The sequence below is a fragment of the Saccostrea cucullata genome, unplaced genomic scaffold (assembly GCF_032062105.1).
Source record: "Saccostrea cucullata isolate Sc308-1 unplaced genomic scaffold, CSIRO_AGI_Scuc_v1 ctg1134, whole genome shotgun sequence".
Taxonomy (NCBI): domain Eukaryota; kingdom Metazoa; phylum Mollusca; class Bivalvia; order Ostreida; family Ostreidae; genus Saccostrea; species Saccostrea cuccullata.
The window spans coordinates 13,387-27,552 of record NW_026933931.1 but is presented as its reverse complement, the minus strand read 5'-3'; the positions used below and the strand labels follow the sequence as shown (position 1 = coordinate 27,552).

Genomic DNA, 14,166 nt, shown 5'->3' with positions numbered 1-14,166 from the left:
ATTTTGACTGAGAATATCTAAGAATAAATTCTATAAAAGTCGTGTTCAATTAAAATAAAGACAAGGGGACAATTTATACGAAGCACATTGAAATAGTAAAGTCGCATCGCGAAAAAAAAAAAAAACTTTCATTTATTGATGGTTCCACACTAACAGTAGGCCGCTGGCCCGGGACAACTGAATATTGCGTTCGGGCACTAAACTTGCCCTGCAGGGCTGCTGTAATTTTTTTTAGTAAACTATCATTTAGAGCAACTAAAATAATTTTAACCAGAAGTCTCTGTCGAGACTGAAGCTCTACTGGTTTGAACTTATAGCAAAGGAAGAGAAGAGTACTTAAGCAGCTGGGATTTGAAACTTTACAACAGCAATATATAGAATAATGATCGTTGATAAAGTCTCTTTAATGTTTTGTGTGCCAAGTTATATTGAAATCAATGTTAGCATTTTGAAACAATTTTACAGACATTTCAATTTTTAGTAACCACAGCAACACAGTTCATCAAAATTAAAATTTGATACACAGAATTATGTATCTTAGTGTATTCTACTTGTGTGCCAAGTTATATTGAAATCAGACCAAAACTGTAGGAGCATTTTGAAACAATTTTACAGATATTTCTATTTTTAGTAACCACGGCAACACCGTTCATCGAAATCAAAAACCGATACACAGATTTATGTATCTTAGTGTATTCTACTTGTGTGCCAAATTATACTGAAATCAGACCAAAACTGTAGGAGGAGTAGCATTTTGAAAGAATTTCACAGAAATTTCTATTTTTAGTAACCACGGCAACACCGTTCATCGAAATCAAAAACCAATATGCAGAATTATGTATCTTAGTATATTCTACTTGTGTGCCAAGTTATACTGAAATCATAAAACTGTAGGAGGAGTAGCATTTTGTTTCACAGAAATTTCTATTTTTAGTAACCATGGCAACACCGTTTCATCAAAAACCGATATACAGAATTATGTTTTTTATTCTACTTGTGTGCCAAGTTATACTGAAATCAAAAAACTGTAGGAGGAGTAGCATTTTGAATTTCACAGAAATTTTATTTTTATATTTGAAATCAAAAACCGATACACAGAATTATGTATCTTAGTGTAGTCTACTTGTGTGCCAAGTTATACTGAAATCAGACTAAAACTGTAGGAGGAATTTTGAAAGAATTTCACAGAAATTTCTATTTTTATTCGTTCATCGAAATCAAAAACCGATACACAGAATTATGTATCTTAGTGTATTCTACTTGTGTGCCAAGTTATACTGAAATCAGACCAAAACTGTAGGAGGAGTAGCATTTTGAAAGAATTTCACAGAAATTTCTATTTTTAAACCACGGCAACACCGTTCATCGAAATCAAAAACCGATACACAGAATTATGTATCAAAGTGTATTACTTGTGTGCCAAGTTATAAAATCAGACCAAAACTATATGCATTTTGAAAAATTGTTTACAAAGGATTTATCGCATAAGCTCTTCTGGTCTCTGACCAGTAGAGCTAAAAATTACAAGTTCCAATTTTGTTGCAGTTTTTATAATGTTCTACAGCAGCCCGCGTTTCCCGATAATTTTTCTTTATCGCTGAACTTCGCTTGATACATCCACACGTCTTATAGTATGTATTAATCACATGATGTATTCTTAGAAATACAAAACATCACACGAAGTTAACTTCATGCATTTATTTGTAAAATGTGATAATTTCATTTATTAATTTTTTATCTGCTTAGAAATAAAGTGCATTAATATTTTAATATTTGTAGTTTTATCTCGGACAAAGACATTGGAAATGTAAATTATATTAATTGCATAAGTTGACTTGAAATAATGATGTCTTTCATTAAAAGTACGGAATTAATTAGGTGTATTTCATAAAGAATATATGCATCTTTAAAAGGATTTTTCTCAATAAATATTTTTAAACGTATTTATAATCAAATGATACTTTCTATCTGTTAATCAATAATATATTTATAAACTGTGAAAGTTTTAAATTTATAAACTACATAGTTCTAGAGCTATTGTAAAAATAAATTTTTGGACAAGTTGACCTTTGGTGACTTTTATTGGGATACACATTTCCGGTTTGGGATACAATTGAAGGATAAAACCAGAGACTTTGGATGGAATTCTTTTTTAAAACAATTCTTAAATACATGTATTTTATTGAAATATTAAAATGTTTTTTAAATAAGATAAAGATCCATAGCGCATTTGATAGTCACTTTCGCCTACTCTTGCAGTGATTTTTTAAATGCTACTAGTACATTGTTTAACCAAAATTTTGTCATATAATGTTAGGTTATACAACTGTACATGCCTTAATGCAAATCACACAAAAATAATACTTAAATATTATTAGTTCCCTCATATAATAGGTATAAAAATCGTTCAGTTTATATAGAATATAGTAAATACTGAGGTATTCCCCTAAACAATGACAAACTGTTGCAAAAGATCACCATTAACCAGAAAAACAACTTCTGAATAATTTTATTCGGATATGACTGCACTTCATTACATTTAGATATTTTTTTAAAGGTGGTCTTCATATTCAAAATGTTAAAAATATGTTTTAATTTTTCTTCTCAAAATTATTTTAAGATTCAACAATCTGTCTTGAATTTATTCATCCGATTACAGTTCAAGTCTCACAGAGCGTGTTTCTTATCTATGCTTCTATTTCTCTCTCTCTCTCTCTCTCTCTCTCTCTCTCTCTCTCTCTCTCTCTCTCTGTGCATTTTTCCTACGTTTTTTTTTTATTATTTTATGATACATGTATAAGTTATGCAAGAGATATATAATACAACATTCCATCTTGAAAGTATCTCGGGAAAAAACAGTCCTAAACTATTTTAATGACCCAAAGTCAAAGCTGCTAGCTTGTTTTATTTTTAAAATTTTCTACAAATCTTGTTTAGAATAAGAGCATTGAACAAGTAAAATGATTGTCATGTAACAAACTTGCAACTAAGAAAATATAACACTGGTCCACAAATGATTACATACATGTAGTTTGATCTTGAATTGATACAATAACCGATTTATGAGTATTAGTTAAACTTAATTAGAATTTTAAAAACGTCTTTTCTTTAAAAAAAAAATACAAATTTATTGCTAAAAAATCATTAGGAAAAACATCGTTAGTGTATAACTGAGCAAAAACGTATTTGAAAATAACAGGTGGATCGGGTGTCAAGGAGAAGTAAGCATCCCCTGTCGACGGTCACGTCCATTTTGTCATTTACCACAATCCGGTAAATATATTAACGTTCGATCCTGAGATTTTGAGCGTATTTTGGTCAGGTCCTTTATTTATAAGATTCTGCATCATTTTTAAGTTCTAACATTAAATCTGAATTCTACAGTGCATATTTAACTATATTCAATGAAAAAACCGCGATTAAATCCCGTTCAAGTAGAATTAAACCAGGGACTATATTTTGTGGCGGAAGGATTTTTTTAGACGAAAATGATCAGTTTTTCCATTTTGAACTATAACAGTACTGTTAACTTTGGATTCCTATTTTTTCCATCCTGGTTGCACACAAAGGTGTTTTTGCAGTGAAATGTGTTATGCTGGTTCTGAAATATCTATTAATTTTTTTTCGTATGAATTCTATCAACAAAGTATGACAAATATAGTAAATATATTCTGAAAATCCGGGAAAAAATTGAGCCAATTTTAACGTAAAATTGACACTTTTTCAGCAATATCTGAAAGTTTACATCATATATGCCCCCACTTTTGATGTTCTTTTCTAAATATTCAAGATAAATTTGACCTATTTGCTTAAAATCAGAAAAAATTTAAGACTTTAGAATAAATTTCTTGCTTATTAAATTTTCAATGCCAGAAAAATCACTTTTTATTAGTGCAGAAAGATCAAATAATTGATTATGCGAAGCAAATTAGAAACTTTTTCTTAGTCACAATTTTTAAGTGATTTTTTAAACAAACTAAGAGTTCATTTTGCTTCGTGCTTTAATTGGATAAAAATATTGAAAGGAAAACGTCAAAAATTTAACTTTTAATTAAGACACAAATTTCAGTGCAGAAAGGTCATATTCAATGTACTGTATCGCCAAAAGAAGCGTATTGACCCCCATTTTTTTATTTCAATTTTTATTAAGCTATGTATGTAGAAACTAAAAATATACTTGGCAAAAAAGTTTAAGACTTTAAATGTCAGGATCGAATGTCTTTAAGTCCCATAACCACATGGTCCAATTTTTTTTTCCGAGAGATTCCTGACATAAAAAAAGAACCAACTGAGAGATTCAAAACCCGTATGCATGTGATGAAGGTATACTGCTGCATAAGGGAAGTTAACGATGGGAAAGTTAAAATCATCACGGTTATCATATAGCTTAGTTGTGAGATTATCATAACGTTTTCTCACGTAAAATATCCAAATATGATTGATTGATTGATTGTATACTGTTTAACGTCCCTCTCCAGAATATTTCACTGATATGGAGACGTCACCATTGCCGGTGAAGGGCTGCAAATTTAGGCCTATGCTCGGTACTTACGGCCTTTGAGCAGGGAGGGATCTTTATCGTGCCACACCTGCTGTGACACGGGGCCTCGGTTTTTACGGTCTCATTAGAAGGACCGCCCCATTTAGTCGCCTTTTACGACAAGCAAGGGGGTAACGAGGACTTATTCTAACCCGGATCCCCACGGGGTGAAACAGGTCCCAGGATCATGAAACGGACTTAGACTGAAGTCAAATTTTTAATCGCCTGTAAAATGTTTATTGATTATTGAAATAATGTCTAATTTTGCAGATAACAACACTTTTGTAAAGCAATATTAAAAAAATATTTTAATTTTTGTCTACTTGACGAAATCAAAATTCTAGTACAACATGAATATTTTGACTTAAGCTTAGGATATTACATGATCCTGGGGCCTGACGTGTAAGAATGTGTGGTGTCTTTTACCTCAAGCTCAACAGGGTATATTGCACAGACCTAAGAATGTAAAAACCATAGTTTATTGAAAATACGTCTTCGATATATCTAAATATCGAGTTAACGATTGAAAAGTTAAAGTCATCACGTTCAACATAGAGCTTTGTTTCTATACACTGTTGATTGCAATAAACGTTTTTTTCTTTCTTTCAAATTGCACATGTATTGAACAGATGTGTTAAACTCTGTGGTATCGTTATTTTAAAGCTCTTTGGAATTTATCTTCCCGACATATGAATGGAAATAACCATTGTAAATTAATACTTCATCGATGTATCTATATTCTGAGAAAAAAGTCGCAGTAAATGTTTTGTTTTTCTCGTATATATGATTTTTATTAAGACTGCTTTATATAAAAACAAAAATGTCTCTCTAATCCGGGGCTCAGTTAGGATCAATTGTAATTCCAACAGATTCTTGTAAGACCTTATCTCCAAAAACCAAAAAACCACTTAGATTTTGACAATTAGAAACTGAATCATCTTTTTTAATCAACTACGATTGTATACAATCAAAATATTTGTTTACAGAAAAATAATTTTGCAAATGACCATTAACAAAATATGTTAGTTCACAAGTTTTATTATAAAAACAGCTATCAGTGATTTTTAAAAGGCTTGACTTTACTCTATCAGTGGAATGGTATTTTTAATGGACTTTTATCTTGAATACTGTTTATTATCTCCATATGTTTCACTGTATATAGAGCTGAAAAGTCATACGTATAATGAAAATATAATGTATAATGAAAAGTCATACGTATAATGAAATCTTTTTTTTAAAACTTGATTTGAGATGCTTTCATTTTTAGGCTTCTAAAGCCATTTTAACATCAAACATAACATGTCTGGGTTCAAATTCAATATTTTGTCAGATCCAGAAACGTTTCTTTTGTTTCCCTAAGACATTAGTTCGAGAACTCAACAAAAGGCACTTTGCCATAAAAAAAAATGAGTTGGTTTTTCGATATGTCGTTGACTATTTATTTTGGTACAATTGGTGCGATGGGTCCTATATTCGGCTTGGTTGATAAACTACCTACAGCATGACGTTCCACTGTAACAACGCCATAATGATCAGGTTCCTAACTTACATGACCAATATATCCTACCGGTAAACTTGACGTTATGGACAAAAAAAATCAAGGATCAGTCAAAAGGTGTTTCGTGACATTGCATTTATTCTAATACAAACCACAAGATATATATATTGATCATGAAGAAACAACAAGCAAACTAGAAGCAGAAAAAGAGTATGTATAACTCCTCATTGTACATAAATTAACAAACACTATTAAACTGTTTATTTAATTCTGGCAAAAAAATAGCAGAATATATTTTAAGTGTAGAATAAAATGTTATTGTTAGGGACACAGGATCCTCAACGAATACATCGCTGCGAGCGTTCAAAGTTCTGACCAAGACGTAAACTAACACAATATCAACGCTTACAAAGAGCTACGAAAATCATTTTTTTTTAAACTTGCAAAGTGGACTTAAATTGCAACAAAACATCATTATAAATACTCTGTATTGTCGTCTCTTTTGTGCAAAAATATTTCACGTGGGGAGTATAGTTGAGTCATAAGGACTCAAGGTTTTGACTCATTTTTTTCATGCTCTTTCCTATAAAGATTCATTTTCTTTTGTCCCAGTCCCTTTTTGTTCTGCTCTGATCCCTTCGTCTTGCATCCCAATCCCTTTTTGTTGTGCTATGATCTCTTCCTCTTGTGTCTCCATCCTTTTCAGTAGTGCCTCTATTCTTTTCTGGTGTGGCCCGGTCGCTTCTTGTTTTGTACAAATCAATTTCTTTTCCATTTCCTGCTTTTGAGCTACAGGACCTGACACAGTTTGGATAGTTCTCTGATTGGAGTTATAAGCCCTCCACTAGTTAAAAAAGATATTCAAGAGATAAATAAGACCAAACACTTTGAAAAAAACCATATGCTTATATTTGAGCACTAAAGTTGTCGCCCATGACTTAGTATTAAAGCTATTGCTGTCGAGTCGCGGAGTTGCTCCCTTCTTAGTGGGTTCGAATCCTAGGGCGGAATGTCGAGACAGTCCTACTGACGAGACTCTATAAACAAAGCTCACGTGTCGCAGATGTGGACACGAAAAAAATCTCATTATTGAAAGATCTCTAAGTACAGAGTAAAGATTGAAAATTGCAGCCCTCCATGGACACGGCCAAATAGTGCCGCGTGCGATGAGAGAGAAAATCTCCCAAAAATGATCAACAAGCTTATTGATGTTAAAGCAACTTTATCAAAATTTTCAAGGAGGAATTGGAAAAAATGACAGACAGGCTCGAAAAATTAAGATGCAATACATTGTATTCAATTATGTGGAGAAAAAACTTTTGCCTTGCCCTCAACCCCTTCCCTACCCACGGACACTGTTCCAAGGCTTTTCATTGTATGCGATTACATTTTAATTTTTTTTTTATTTTTATATGAGAAATATCTACCTTTGCTGACGCTATCAGTTTTTTCTTTTGCGGGTTCCTGTCTCCTCCTCCTCTCTAAACAGAGCAGAATATTTTACTGATAAAGTGAGGGAGAAAATGAAACTAGCTACACTGGTTTAAACCAAAAATAGTACAAAAATCATCACATTTTAAAACAATACAGCAGCAAAACTATCAGTGACGTTTAAACACTACAGAGTTGGTGTCAGTTGCCATTCAGGAGCAAGCAACCCATATATACTTTTTAGCCCCTTTAATTATCGCCCTTGTCACAACTTGGGAAAATTTAAAAGGAAGCAAATTCAAAGAACACAGTACAAATTCTCAAACAGAACTGTGACTGGATGAATTTAAACAGGGCAAAATTGTAATCAAGTGTAAGAGGGCTAAAAGGTATATAGTAATATACGGATACTTTAGAGATGTAGCTTTTTTTTCTATTAAGAACATTATGCAATTTCAATCTGCAGAATAGTTGGTACATTCAGTTTCATTGATTGTAGACTTTGCAATGTAGTTATATAATTTAAGAAGAGAATTTGATCATTTTTAGGGGCTATGCAATATATACTTCTTCACAATACGCAATCCGACACCCTGTCTATTCCGACACTTAAGAAATAAACAACGTTATTCAGTGAACATGGCGTTATAAATAGCAATTGCTCTGCTGGCATATTCCATGATGCGCGCTAGCGCATCATGGAAAATATGCCAGCAGAGCAGTTGCTATTCATAACGCCATGTTCACTGAATAATCGTTGTTTATTACTTATATTTGCATTTTACCCCTTGTGGCTCCCCTGTCACAGACCTTGACATTGAGATATTGCATAAAAATAAAACGTTTTCAGACTGTGTATTATTTTAATTTTCAACACATTAAGACTGTGAAGATTATAAACGTAAGTATGTATATTAACAGTTATTCCTTTAAACTTCATATAAACGATTTTATATAGAAGATTAAATGTTAAACGGGAACTATATTTTATGCGCTATTATCTGCGCATGACTGCGCGAGTTGGTTTCACATGATTGTGGTTCATTTGAGATGAAAGTTGCAATTGTTAAATGTGGAGTTAGCAAAGAATCCAGGAGTTTGCGTGACAGAATTAAGAGACAGCTGGTAGGATAATTGGGCTGCAGATGAGGTGGTGGTGTTTTCAACAGCCTGAACGGGAATTAATTCATTTTGAACTGGTGGGCTTGGAACTAATGCATGATTTCGGACATCGGACGCTGTTGACGAGGTTTGTGAATGTGACACTTTAAGCGAGGACAATGTAGTGCTTAGGGCCCTTTTTTGAGTAGTTGACACAGTCCTGTTGTAGGATCTTAATGATGATTCATTTCGGTGGCCAGATAGAAACATATGTCGTGCTTCCCATCCGGAATCATTAAGATATTGTATAGTGGTGGCGCGGATGCAGTGGGGCGTATATTTCTTCTCAACTCCAGCATTTTTACATCGTTTTGACAATGGCTTTGAAGTAAACCAAATATCATTTTCCGGATTTGAGAGGGCCGCTTTGTCATACTGGTTAAAGAGAGATTTGGCATCAGTTGGAGACTTTTTCAGTAATAATTTTAACATTTTGACAGGACAGCACTCCGTTCCATCAGCCTTTTATCGGATGGGGCTTCCAAACTCTTGATTCCACCTTGGAAGTTTTTTTGTTGTGTGTCATGAGACAAAGTAACATAATCGCCATTTTCATCATTTTTGATATCAAAGGAGTTCATTTGAAGTTGAAAGTGGAATTCCAGCCCCCTTGAGAGGAAATGAATTGAAGTGAGGAACCAGACAGCGTGTCGAAGAATAACAGGAGAAGATGAACTTTTTTTAAGTAAGTGAAATTTTTTGCTGATCCCCAGACTCAATGATCTCTTTGTGGTTAGTAGGGAGAGAAGTTCCGGATCTCATCCTCTCCTTTAGCAGCCATCCAGTGCCCGGTTGGCCATTTTAATCTCTTTATCGCGTACAATATCAATCTTTCAATTGATGTCTTGAAGATGGCCGTTTATAACTCCTCATATTTATGAAAGAGTTTTTGTGATACAGGCCTAGTCTGTTATAGGAATATAAATGCAATTGATGCTTGGGGTTTATAGTGGGAGAAAGAAGTGGATATGCAAATATAACATTTTGTTTCTAGTGTATGTCAGATTAGACAGGTTTCACTGTACATCAAACAAATCTCGGACAAGAAATTGGTGTAGTACCGTATTCAACAGTTAAATGGTTATTTGCTTTGCACAGAAAACGAAAATAAAATTTATAAGTTGAATGTGAAATAAAATTTAACCAAGGAAACAGACAGACAGATATTCAACCAAATTAAACCAGAAGTCTCTGTCGAGACTGAAGCTCTACTGGTTTATACTTGTAGCAAAGGAAAAGTACTTAAGCAGTTGGGAATTGAAACTTAACAACAGCAATAAATAGAATAACGATTCTTGATAAAGTATCTTTATGTTCTTAGAGTAGTCTACTTGTGTGGCAAGTTATATTGAAATCAGACCAAAACTGTAGGAGGAGTAGCATTTTGAAAGAATTTCACAGACATTTCTATTTTTAGTAACCACGGCAATACCATTCATCGAAATCAAAAACCGATATACAGAATAATGGATCTTAGTGTAGTCTACTTATGTGCCAAGTTATATTGAAATAAGACCAAAACTGTTGAAGAAGTAGCATTTTGAAACAATTTTACAAAAATTTCTATTTTTTAGTAACCATGGCAACAACGTTCATCGAAATCAAGAACCGATAAAAAGAATTATGTATCTTAGTGTATTCTATTTGTGTGCCAAGTTATATTTAAATCAGACCAAAACTGTAGGAGGAGTAGCATTTTGAAAGAATTTCACAGAAATTTCTATTTTTAGTTACCATGGCAACACCGTTTATTGAAATCAAAAACTGATAAACAGAATTATGTATCTTGGTGTAGTCTACTTGTGTGCCAAGTTATATTGAAATCAGACCAAAATTGTAGGAGGAGTAGCATTTTAAAGGAATTTCACAGAAATTTCTATTTTTAGTTACCACGGCAACAACGTTCATCGAAATCAAAAACCGATACGCAGAATTATGTATCTTAGTGTAGTCTACTTGTGTGACAAGTTATATTGAAATTAGACCAAAACGGTAGGAGAAGTAGCATTTTGAAAAATTGTTTACAGACAGACAGACAGACGGACGGACGCCGGACGCATTACTATCGCATAAGCTCTTCTGGTTTCTGACCAGTAGAGCTAAAAATTATGAACGAACCAAAATATGATTAGCCTGACCTTGAATGCAGTCCACAAATACAATATAGGGTTAATGGCGGAGTTTATCGGCAGTACGACAAGTATCACCCAGGCATAAACATCTGACTGTACCTCAATCCCCAAAAACGTCAGCAACCCTGTGTAACAGAGACCCATCATATTAAAATGTTCATTATCATAACATAAATGCATTGTCCTTGAAGTGAAAACCAATTGTTATACCTTTAAAAATGTGTTCCTATACAATTCTATACGAAAAAAGTCTGACATTTTGAATGTTTTGCTGAGCGGGCATAAAACAATCGATGTTGGACCGCTGAGTGAGATGTTGGACCGCTTACGTCACAGAATGGGCGGAGCTTAATCTCATTTTCATTCGTTGGTGTTAAACAGTGACAGACCTGATGTTACATCAGGGAATACAGTATAAATGCATGCATGTAAAAAAAAAAATAAAATAGATTAAAATTAAAAGGTATAACAAAACATTTATTGACAAAGTTCTCGGGCAAAGTACTTTTTGTCGGACCCTCGAACCAAACTGTCTATCTAGTGCCTAACGGCCTCAGGCAGACAGTTTGGTTCTTGGGTCCGACAAAACGCATGTTGCCCTCGAACTCAGTCAATAAATGTATATTATTGCATGTTACAGAACTAAAGAAAGAAGCTGTACACGTGTTGAGGGGACAAACAGTCGAGAGATCATTATTTAATATGGCCATGCTGGGAAGGACCAGACTGTGAATAAATGCTGAGAACAGTTCCTGGATCGTGTTAAGGAAGCGCCAATTTAACATAGGTGATAAATTGAGAATGGTAAAAAATAATAAATTCACAAGATGTATAAACGAAGGGTGTTTTGATGAGTTCAAAATACCAGAATATGTCCTGAATTACGATGTATTACTTCATAAAATGATTTCAGGTGTACGAAGGAGCAACAAGCATAACTTTAGTTTCCAGTAAACTGAGCACGTGATTAATGTCCTGAATTTTACTTAGGTATGTTATGTTGCTTTCATGTTTGATACGATGTAGTAGTTCATAAGATGATTTCAGATTTTCATCAAGCAAGACTTAAGTATGGCTTTATTTTTACTGAACTCGTGACTAAATATAATGGCGGCAATTTGTAATAAACCTGAACAAAAAAATACCATAGTGAATTTTAGTGATACTTTTGACACGATTAAAACTGATTTAGTGATAACTCTTTCACTTTGATTTTCTAAAGTAATAAATATGAAAACTTTGATTTACCATAGTGATCACTATGGTTTGGTAAAAAAATTGATTTCCTTTTGTGATAATTATGCATGACACTGCAGCGATCACTTTGAAAACTTTGATTTACTTTAGTGATGACTTTGACATTTTGATTTACTTTAGTTAACTATAGTAAACTATTTTTAACTATAGTTAACTTTAGTATTTTTTGTTAGGTTATAGAATGCTGTCACAATTTATCTGTATTTGAAGGAAAAAATGTCTTATATATAGCTTACCTATCGTCCCTATAGAAAGCCAACAGAATCCATCAGTTAGAACGATGGCAGACATAGTCTTAGCCAAAGAGGCTTCCCTCGGGAGAGTTTTGTCTGACTGCACATTCTTCCTATTGCTGAAAACTTTAACAAGAATTGCAATCTGTCCAATCAGAATGCCAAGAAAAAGAAGGAAGTTGATTCCGACATACACGATCATGGAGTACTGCCATCCAGTCTTCCGTGTAACGGACAGCGGAAAGGAAACGCAGATGCCAGATTGAGCGTAGAAGTTTTCAAGATTAGGGTCCGGATTTAAAGGAATCAAAGCAAGGAAAAGCGAGACCACCCAGGCAACAAGCAATAACATAGAGACTCTTTTTATCGATGGTTTCAAATGAGATGATGGATAGTTGACAGCAACCAATTTTTCAAGTGTGATTAACAAACAAATAAAGACAGAGACTTCCCTTGACAAGGTGGCAGTTATTCCAGAAAGCGTACAAGCAGCGCTATGTTTCCAGACGAAGTCATTCAAGCCGTACTGCCCCGTGTAATGTAGATTTGTGATAGCAATAATGTACAAGTAAACACCCATCAGAAAGTCAGCACAAGTTAAATTCGTTCCAAAGATGTCATGCACCCCGATTTCATCGCTTTTGGGATAACTGACAAAATAAAGAAAAACGATCATATTTCCAAAAACTGCCAATAATGCAATGTACCATACAAAAGCGCTGAGAACAGGATTTGCAATCATGTTTTCACAAGACGAAATTTCATTCACGGGAGCAAGGCATTCAACTTTGTAAATGCTGTTAGTTTTGGCACAGCATATTGTATAAAAGCTGACTTGTAAAATCCGTAAACTAAAGAGACCTTTCAATAAATTAATAGTGACCTGGAATGTATTTCCTTGTAAGTACAGTTCTTCTAATTTACCGAGTGGTGAGAAGGTTCCGTTGTAGATTTGGATGATATTATTATGAGACAAATCAAGTGAGAACAGGTTGTTGGACTGAAGAAAAGCGTCAGGGTGTACCATTCTGATTTGGTTTCTGGAGAGGTTGAGATATATCAGTTTAATCGCGATGAGGTCTCCAGCATTGATGATTGAGATGTTGTTGTAGGACAAATCCAGTATCTGTAGGCTATCGCCTTCACGTTCTCTGTAATTTAAACTGTTTCTTGTCGACAAAAGTTGGTTGTTATTCAGGTAGAGTGCATTCAAAAATTTAAAAGGGCGACTGTATCTGGTGAGCTTGTTATGGCTTACATCTAATATCCGGGTACTTGTATCAATCATGTCTGTGAACTCGTTATGACTCGCATTCACCAAGTCTCTGCAGTGTAGATCTGTTTTAGAGAAGTCCATAAGACGGTTGCCAGAAATATCACAAATTTCAGGTTTAAAAGTGAAAATAGCTTTGGACATGTGAGACGTCGAACTGACCGCTACATGTAGATGTATTTTCAAGGTTTGCATGTCGTACTCAACATCAGAGACGGTAGAGTTATAGAAATGGAAAGATTGCAGTATTTTACTAGATGTGGACAACCAATTCGGATTTATTTTTATTCTTAAGAAGGCGCTATGTTTAATGACGATTCTATGCAGAGAAAGATATCCATTAGTTAATATTGTTAGATTTTCAATAACTGAAGTATAAATTTCAAGTTTAAAAATATGTTTGCTTTTCACAAAGTATTGGCTCGATCTTTCATCGAAAACGAGACTCGAACATTTAATGTTATTCAAAACGATTCTCTCTGTGAAACCAGGGCAACGATCTCTGACACAGATGTAGCTTTCGCCGATACAGTTGCACCCAGTAGGACAAAAATTGTAACATGTGACTGTGTTATGCAGATTGCAATCCACAGAATCATTTGCTTCGGATGAAGTTAAATTGATATCTTTAATACAATCTG

The 14,166-nt window shown here is 33.9% G+C and overlaps 1 protein-coding gene across 1 annotated transcript in view; it reads right to left on the bottom strand.

Annotated features, from left to right (window-relative positions):
• Positions 1 to 14,166, bottom strand: part of LOC134239664 (uncharacterized) — a 37,358-nt gene that overhangs the window by 11,861 nt on the left and 11,331 nt on the right. The window contains exons 6-7 of the mRNA XM_062721830.1: positions 12,256 to 13,844; positions 10,769 to 10,887 (exon numbers count right to left, since the gene is read on the bottom strand). Of these exons, the coding sequence (XP_062577814.1) occupies positions 10,769 to 10,887; positions 12,256 to 13,844 (1,708 nt within the window). The remainder of the gene's footprint in view (positions 1 to 10,768; positions 10,888 to 12,255; positions 13,845 to 14,166) is intronic.